Source organism: Dama dama, chromosome 13, assembly GCF_033118175.1.
Source record: "Dama dama isolate Ldn47 chromosome 13, ASM3311817v1, whole genome shotgun sequence".
NCBI classification, from domain to species: Eukaryota; Metazoa; Chordata; class Mammalia; order Artiodactyla; family Cervidae; genus Dama; species Dama dama.
In genome coordinates this window covers 63596142-63605717 of record NC_083693.1, presented here as the reverse complement: position 1 = coordinate 63605717, position 9576 = coordinate 63596142, and the positions used below count along the sequence as shown (strand labels likewise).

Sequence of the window (9576 nt, the reverse complement as noted above, 5' to 3'; positions counted from 1 at the left end):
AATTGCTTCATACTTTTAAAGGAGTGGCTACCTTAACGCTACATGTGAAACTCACATTTTTCCCCCAGTGGCCAGCAATGACCTAGATGGCCCGGCAAATAATAAAAAGCCCTGTAAAATGGTAACTATTGTTTGTATGATAGGAATGAGAACGTCATTCTTCCGTGAAGATTAACAACGCTTAACATTGAACGTTGAAAATTACTCAATATGATTATACAGTACTCCATTTGTCTCTGTAAAACCCTTAAGTTCTTTTCGCAACATGAAGAGCTAGAAAACAATTCTGACAAAGGACAGAGGAACAAAGGTAGCAGCTATTATAAGTGGAGGATCTAGACCTGTGATTTCAAGCTTGGTCCCACGACCATAAGTAGAAAACTGCCCCCGGGCCCCAGACTCGCACCGCAGTGCTTGCCCCAGAGCAACACCCAGGACCGGCGGCTGACCTCCCGGCCTAAAAACTTTTCTATTTCTTCCTAAAGGAAAAGGGCCCGAGGCCAGAAGGCTCCAGCGCTACCGACCTCTGCGCTCCGGGTGCCCAGTCCAGCCCCAAAGGCGGCTCGGACAGGATACTCGCGGAGGCGGGCGGGCATGGGAGGACCCCAGGCCTAAGCCGCCTGATGCCCGCCGGGATCGGCGTCTGGACCGCGAGCCTTCGGTGAACACGGCTGCGGGCTCCAGAACCTCAGACGCCGAACGCCCCGCGGGCAAAGAGCGTCGTAACGCGCAGCAGCCAGAGACGGGCTCCACGCCCTTTCGAATCCGGAGCGGGGCTGATGACGAACACAGGGCGCGACGGACGCACACCCGCCCTGCGCTCGCACGACGGTGCGTGCGGGGAGCGCGAGGGAGACCCGGCTCGTCACCGGCGCGACCAGCGTTCCGCCTCCTCCGCTCCCTGCTCTCCCGCCACCTCGGCAACCCGGGGCCCGCCTCCCGCCTCCATCCGAGGCCTCCGCCGCTGCGAGACTCACAGCTTCGTTCCCGTCTCTTTAAATGGTGGGGCCAGCGGGCCGCCCCTGCAGCCGCTGCCTGGGTGGCCCCGCGCGCCACTATTGAGGGGCGAACCAAGATGGCGGCGGCTTTGGCTCGGTGAGGAAGACGGAAGAGGCGGCGGCGGAGGGATAGGGACTCCCGGGAGCCAGAAGCGCCCGTGCGCTTGGGGGCTCTCGGAGTCTCCCGCGCAGTGGTAGCAGTTGCAGCGGGACCCGGCGCCCGTCAGCTTCGGACATTTGAAGCAGGCGAGTGGAGCACAGCCTCCAGCTGCGGTGGCAGGGCCAGGTATAAGGAAGGAAAACATGGCGGCGGCGGCCTGAGGAGGCGGCGGCGGCGCGGGAAGCGGCTTGGCTGAGATCATGGCGGAGGCGGGAGCACGGCAGTGACCCGCGCCCCGAGTTCCTAGCGCGGCGGAGCGGGAAGCTGCGAAGCGCTGCACGCCCCGATTGGGGCGGCAGGGCTCCCCGGGCCTGGACAATAGCGCCGAGGAGCCAGAGGCGAGGAAAGGCGGGGACCAGAACTCGGCCCCGCGGCGGGCCATGCGTGCGGCAGCGCGGCTCCGGGGCGGCCAGCAGCGGCAGTGAGGCCGAGGAGCCCTCGGGTCGCGGGCGTGCTCCCGCCTTCCCCGGACCCCCTTTCCGGGCGACTCCGGCGGGGCCCGGCCCCCAGGCGGCAAGATGACCGACACCCGACGTCGGGTGAAGGTTTACACCCTCAACGAGGACCGGCAGTGGGACGACCGGGGCACCGGACATGTGTCGTCCGGCTACGTGGAGCGCCTGAAGGGCATGTCTCTGCTTGTCAGGGCCGAGAGTGACGGTGAGTGAATCCTTCGTCTCCCCGGCGTCCCTGGGCCACCTCCCCGGTTCTTTGGAAACCCTGGGCCGCTCCTTGGGAGGACGAAGAGGGCGGCTGGGGCTACAGCTGCCGCCTTCTCGGGGCAGGGCGGGCCCCGGCCCCCCTGTACTCCCGGAACTGCCCGGCGAGCTCTCAGAGTGTTTCGGTTTCTGAGCGCCCGGTCGCATTTGCGGGCGCGAGCGGACCGGGCGCGTTTGAGCAGAGCTGCTTGGGAGTGTGGCGAGGTCGGGGACATGGGCGCGGGAGTCCGGAGCGGGCCGTTCCTGTGCACCAGAGTGACCTTGAGAAAGGTACTGATTAAACTGATCTTCTGCCTTAGTTCATCCATCTGTAGAGCAGGCATGAAACTTTTCTCGGAGCTAAGAAAGTTCTTAACAGTTTCGCTTTTTGGAACAAGAATATTTTGTTGTACTCCCCCGCCCCCCGCCCAAACACATTATTACTGCTGCATCTTTCCGATCCTGTTGCAGGTTGGCAGCGCTGGTTCATGGATCTGGCAACTGTGCACTAGGCAGAGAAAATATTTCTTTGCGTAAGAAGATAGATGGGTGTTTCCCCAGTGCTAGTTGTCTTTTTCATTAGAAGTGAAGGTTTTTGTGTGTAATTTCACTGTGTAAACGTTCCGCAAGTGTGGAGTCATTTTATCGGAGCTTTTTGATTGCTTAAATATGTATTCATAGTTTGGTTCGGTTAACAGGTGGGGAGAAGTTGGCAAGTATCTCTAGAACCTTTCGATTGCCCCAGTGGTGCGTAAGCTTCACAGATTTTGAAACAGCTCTCAAGGTTCAAAGACCAAGTTGTTTGAAGATAAGCTTTTCACATTTTTAAAGACTCAACTCTTCAGGGATTGCCACTTCCCGCGGTGGCATACCGTGAATTTCCCTTAAAGAAAAAGTTGACATGGGGTAAAACTTTTTTCAAAATTGTTCCTCTCAATATGAAAACCTGTTTTGTAACAATATCCCATAGTTTTATGGTAGCTAACTATCTTAGTTTATGATTGTAGTTGTTCTGTATCTGAATTATTACAAACTCATTTTAAGGAATTTTAATTGGACTTCCTAGAGAGAACTCCAGTTCCATGGAACAGATAAGGCTCACCATTCTGTAATTGACGACTGCAGGGACATTGCTTTTCAATTTGAATTGAAAGAAAAGTAGTAACTTGGAGTATATTGCCTACAGGTTACTTTATAAGGCTCCCCCAAAATAGAAGCAGAGAAAAACTATGTTTTCTTGGAGGCATTTAAAGGGTTTTGAATTCATTGGATATATTTTTCTGAGGTCTATATTACTTGCCTCTTAAAATACAAGTTTGAATGTGAAGTGTTAGTTTACTTTGGTATATGACTATCACATAATTACCAACTACTCTAAGTTCTATGTTTTTGCTTGTTTGGAAAACTTTTTATGTGATGAGTTGGAAAGTATAGGCTTTATAGGTTTGGTTAACTTAAGATGAAAGCATTTGTAGATTCGAGATGAATTCTTTGAAATCTCATAATAATTTAAAATAAGAGGTAACTTAACATCTTGTGTTTAATTGTACTCATACAAAGTCCTTTCTTTAAAGTACTTTAAAGCATTAAGTCCTAATGTCATTTTATCATAGGGAATCATACTCTTTTACCACAATAATACAAGAATCTTCCCCCCCCCCCCCCCCATTTTTGTCTGTTAGGGAAAGAGCTAAAAAAAAATTGACTGTGCCCTTGTTCAATTTATAAGTTATTAGGAAAACTAAATCCAAAAGTAGGCTAGAAAATTCCAAGATATTTGTGAATCCTTTATAAATAATTTTTACTTTTGATGATTCTTTTTTTAACAGGAAAACTCCAAATAGGAATAATAGTCAAAATTTATTGAGTGTCTGCTGTGTGCCAGTTGTATCTTCTGGTGTTTCCTGATGTAGGTACTATTTTTAGCCATATATACAGATTGGGAAACTGAGGCCTAGAGAAGCTAAAGAACCAAAGATCACTTAGCTAGGTTAATTAAAAAGCAAGATCAGTGTTCAAACTAAGTTCGGGGAGAGGTATCAGATTGAATGAGATTTCTTGACTATGACTTGAAACTCGTATTATCAATTATTTAATTAATATCATTAACTGTTTACAGTGTGTTTGAAACACCCATATTATTGTCTGCTTGCGTTTGCTGCTTTATACTTAGACCCAAGTTTTATTTCAAAGGAAATGAAGACAAATTTTTAGCCTAACAATATTTAAAGTTGTAGTTTGTCTCCAAGCCACAGGTAGAAATTTTTGCATTGGCTTCTAGCTTGGGTTATCCATTATTGTGTGCTTCCCTCATTTGCCATTACGGGATAATTCAGAATTTTCTTTTTCTGGTTTTCCATGTGAGTCATTTATCTTGTTAGAGGAGCTTATAGACTAACCTGAAAAATCAAGAAGGCAGTTTTTGAATGGAAGTACTTGTGTCTTCCGTCAGTCCTTGTTGTTCTGGGCAAATAAATGTGCCCTTCCCCTGTGAAGGTGAGTTGGCTTGACAGTCTGTAGCTCACTTTGCCTTGGAGGAGAGATGTCCCACTAGCTTCTGAACCCATTTTCTGATTTGCATCCTTATTCAGTGGGTTCCTGCTAGCAAAATACGCTGTTGGAATGTATCCTTTTTTAAAAACAAAGATAGATTACCTAATTTCTCAGGTTTTATCATAGCCATGTACTTGTAAGTTTCCATCTTCAGTAAAGATTATTTAGTGTATTTTCTTCCAGTTTATGCTGTACATATTAGCTTGTTGCTTACTCTCTTATTTTATGTTCAAATCATTCTTTTTTTCCATTATGATTTTTACCACCTCCTACCAATTTTAGAATTGATAAAGAAATTGGAATTTCTTCGAATACTGAAGGATATCTTTGAGCATAAAATCACATCAGTACTCTTTATTCTGGATTACTTGCCAGTCATCAAGAATAGTGTTTTTATGTTTTTTGCTTTAAGTTTTATGTTTTTTTTTTACATCCAATAGTTTTAATTAATGTTTATTAATAAAATCAATAAATTTTTAATATTAACAGTTTTAATTAATTTACATTAATAGTTTTAATTCTGACTTGTTTATTCAGAGTTAAAAAGATTTGATTTTCACTGTTACTTGAGGCCTGAAGAAATGAGACATGAAGAAATGTTTTGTTCAGGGTAGCACTGCTAGCTAATGGTAAAAACTGGAATCCTGTGCTTCTACCTCTTGATAGAACTTGGTTGTAGACAAATAGGAGAAGAGGTCAACACTTTGGGTAGGAAAGTCTGTTTTGTTTTGGCCGCTGTGGTGAGAAATGAACAGAGATAGAATCAGCATTTTCTATGTTATTCTTGTAAATAAGTAAAGTAGTATATGATCTTGCAACAATAAGCATTTCAAAATTTAGCTACCACGAAGAACTCAGTGGGAGAACTATTTCACTTTGAAAACATGATTTAAATGCACTTTTTTTCTCTTGTGTAGTCCTGCATTGTGGAAAATTAATAGGCTTAGGATAATCAAGCCTTTAGTTATCATCTGTTACATGTGATAACTTGAGTTCAGGGCATCGGCTATGTTGTGTATAATTGGGTAGAGAGTGTTGAAGGCTGACAGAGGTGTGAGACCTTAATGTAACACTACCAAGTTTTTTTCCTGAGCTTTCATTTTAGTTTTTAAGTGCCTTTGTGGTCCACAAAATTGAGTGGGAGGGACCTGGAATACCAATCTACTATAGGTTTAAAGCATTACACTAATCTCCTATGCAGGTGAGATTTTTGGTTTTACGTTAATTCCTTTTGATACTTTTGAACAAGTGAATTTTCCAGCTAAATTAAACTGTATAACAGAAGATTTAAGTCTCAACAATTATGGAATGCTTCCTAAATATTGTATACTAGAATGTTTTTCTTAAGCAGTACAATGAGCCTGTGATGCTTAGTCTTTTGTTTATAATGTGTTTCTAGATCATTGTTATCAATACTAATTTTTCTACTATTCAGAAATAAAGTGATGCCAGGGAAATGATACTTTGATCATGCTATTAAAAAAGAGAGTATTTAGTCCTGGTTACGTATTAGGTTCTGGGTCAGGCACTGTATATTCAGTTAATACTCAAAAGCAACCCTGAGAGGTATTATTTTTTCTAACTTTAAGTCTTGGTGCATTGATTCTCTGATTGGATAGTTTTGGGATCTTTTTCTACTGTACCCAGCCAAAAACCTAGTTTTTTTGTTTTTTTTTTTTTTAATATAAAATCTTTCTCTTTTAAAAGATTTGCATGAATTATTCTCAGTGGTTAAAGAATCCTGTCTGTAATGCAGGATACATAGGAGATGCAGGTTCAATCCCTGGGTGGGGCCGGTCCCCTGGAGTAGGAAATAGCAACCTACTCCACTACTCGTGTGGGGAAAATTCCATGGACAGAGGAGCCTGTGACTGAGCACGCATATACTGTGTGGTGTGTTTATTAGAACAGCAAACAAGCTGTCCCTAGCCGGATCCATACTGCAGGCACTAGTTTTGCCTTCTCTCATTTCACTTCTTTTGCACGTACTAAGTGCTCTTACCCTATCCCTGGGGGTGTTTGTTTCGTTTTGATAGGGTTGTGTTGGGAGTTTGCAAGAGGATACTAGGGAAGTTAATCACGTTTTATTTTATAGGAGACCCAAGATGTGAAGTAGAGAGGGAACATTTTTAATGATTTAAATATTTATACTCATAGTTGTACTGTTTTATGGTCACTTTTTCTTGCTGTCAGTTCATAACAGCCTTACCTGTGATTGTCTTGGTTATGTTATGAGTGGGCAGTTTCCCCTTTACCATTGTCTTCCTATTTCCTGAGTGTATAGACCTCCCTTTTATCAGTATGTTTGGGGCATCTGTTTGTGTCAGGATACACAAATTGACTAACACTTTCACGTTTTCATACAGTTCTATCTCATCTAAAACTAGCATAGTTTCACAAAGTATAGCATTATTGACAGTAGCATTTCTCAAATTTTTTCCTTTAGGATACCTTTAATGTATTAAAACTGAGGACCTCTGAAAGCTTTATTTGTTTAAACAAAAAATATCAGTGTTTACCACGTTAAAGCTTAGACTTCAAAAGTCTTTTCTTTTACATTTTTACATATCTCTTTAATGTCCAACTTAATTTTTTTAAAAGATTCTTTTCTGCTTCTGCATTCAGTCTGTTGCAGTATCAATGTAGACACACAGAGAATAAGAATGAAAAGGGCAACTAATCTCTTAATAATATTATGAAAATAGTTTTGATTTTCTAGGCCTTTTGAGATCCCCACACTGTGAGTATAGCTGGCACAGACATTGTTTCTAATTTTCTTTAACCTTTACAAACACTGCTAATGAAATCTTTGTTCATATGCTTGGCACTTGTATGAGGGCATAGGATAATTTCCTAGAAGGCTTGTTAGACTAAAGATTAGTATGTGTTTAAAAGCTTCATAGATAAAGATAAATGATCCTCCAAAAGGGTTGTGCTGATGTTCAGTTTTGGTAATAGTAAATGAGAGTTAAGGACCCTCTTTTATTTTTTGAAGTATATATATGCATAAATATCGACTTGTGGGTGTATCAGAACTTTGGGATGGACTGGCAAGCATTTGCTGTGCAGGAGTATTTAGTTCACCTGAGGGTAGTTGATTTTGCTGTGATAGATTCTACAATGACAAGTTTAATTGATGCATTCCCCTTAGCTTCATCAGTCTCTCTTGTTTTTGCATTTCCATATTTCCTTCTGAGTCATTCAAGTGGGAAGGCCTTTTTCAAGTCTTGATATTGGGGTTTACTCTTTAGGCTTGTCTTTCTCTCGTCTGTGTAAGGGTGTCTTTCTCAAATATGTGAGGTTTCTCAGATGTGTGAAGAGATGGTATCGTAGCGGGGTGGTCAGAATGAATTCCCCTTGGAGGATAAAGGAAGGCATCTATTTCATTGGAGAGGATGAATATGTTTCTCAAATTGGGGTGGGGAGCTGTTTTGCATATGTGATTCAGTTGTTAAGTTATATATGCTGGATCTATCCATGATCAAAAGCATGTGTCTTCTTTAACTCCCTTGATCTTGCTTAAGGTCTCCTGTTAAGGATTATTCTCTTCTTTCTCCCCTTGTTTTCTCTGCGACCGTGATAAATACCTCTCACCTACAGTTGAACTCTGCACCCCTTCCACACTCATTTATTATTAGGGTGGAACCACTGTTCTCACCACTGTAGCGACTGGTAGCAAACTTGTTGGGGGAAAGATTATGTAAGCACATGTTGACACTCAGCTGGTTCTTTTTTGGTTGATCGGATAAGTGCTTATAACTTGATCCAATAGGAACTGAGAGGTGGGGGTGGGGAACCTAATAGATGGGCTAGGAATAAAACTAGAAATAGGTCTTTCTGGGTTCTTTTTAAATTTATTTTTATTTATTTTAAATTGAAGGATAATTGCTTTACAATATTATGTTGGTTTCTGCCATATATCAGCATCATGTCTTTCCATTATTATCTTACTTAGTCTCCCAATTAAAAGGTTGCTTTCCATGGTCCAGCCTCTACAACCTACTGACATCTTAGGGAACATGGTACTTGGGGACCAGAACTGGACTACCTTAAGTTGTATCTTAGACTAAAACCATGGGATATGGCTGAAATGGGTTTTAGGAGAGATACTTCCCCTGAATCTTGAGTGCCCCAGGAGAAAGAAAGCCTTTTAACACCTGAAACTTGTGATATGTGCTTATCCTTGTTTTAGCCAGCACTTTGGGAGGGAGCACTTCAAACTTCAGATAATTTGTAATTGGTTTTTCCTTTCTAGTCCTCCTAATGCTGTAACATTAGTGAGAGTTTTGAAACAAATGAACAGGGACTGGGGATGGAAACTGGTTCTTAAAAAATAACAGTTTTACCAATGCTGGGTGTTTCATTTTAGCAGCTGCCAAGTCAGGTGTGTGTTTCTTGAAATCACAACTTGAAGTGATAAAATAGTTCCAGCCCCTATGCCATGTGTTGTTTTACCCCTTCTCTTAAAAAAAAACACGTCATAACCAGTATTCTTGAAGCCCGGTTCATGTCTCTTCAGTCACTCTCTCTCCCGCTTCCCCGCAATAAATCTAACTTCTAACACCATAGATTAATATTTGGCACTTTTTTAACTTTATGTAAATGGACTTACGGGATATACATTTGTCTGAGGCTTCTTTCATTCATGTTTGTAAGGTTCATATACATTATTGCATTTACATATATTTGGTTCATTAACATTGTATGGTATTCCATCATATGATTATTTACACTTTAGGGGGTTTTTTGGTAACAGAATTCACATGCCAGCTAATTGACTCATTTAAAGTGTATGATTCAGTATGTTCTGGTATAGTCACAGGGTTATGCAACTATCACCGCAGTGAGAGAACCTTTTGTCCTCTAAAAGAAATCATGTACCCATTAGCACCCATTTGTTCCCCCTTCCTCCCTGTCTTAAGCAGCCACCAATCTGCATATCCACTAAATTTGCGTATTCTGGACAATTCATATAAACACAGTCCTAAAATATGTGGTCGTTTGTAACTGGCTTCTTTCACTTATGTTTTCAAGGTTCATCTGTTATAGCATGGATCAGAACTTGGTACCTTTGTATAGCTGAATAGTATTTCACTTTATCCATTCATCAGTGTTTGGACCTTTGGATTGTTTCCATTTTTTGCTATTACGAATAATGCTCCTGTGC

The 9576-nt window shown here is 42.3% G+C and overlaps 1 protein-coding gene across 2 annotated transcripts in view; it reads left to right on the top strand.

The window, feature by feature from the left end:
• The first annotated feature begins 1537 nt into the window (after positions 1 to 1537).
• The window catches only part of PPP4R3A (protein phosphatase 4 regulatory subunit 3A), a 35193-nt gene continuing 27154 nt past the window's right edge, over positions 1538 to 9576 (top strand). For both annotated transcript variants that reach the window (XM_061159297.1, XM_061159296.1), the window contains exon 1: positions 1538 to 1818. In XM_061159297.1, the coding sequence (XP_061015280.1) occupies positions 1677 to 1818 (142 nt within the window). In that variant the 5' untranslated portion in view covers positions 1538 to 1676. The remainder of the gene's footprint in view (positions 1819 to 9576) is intronic.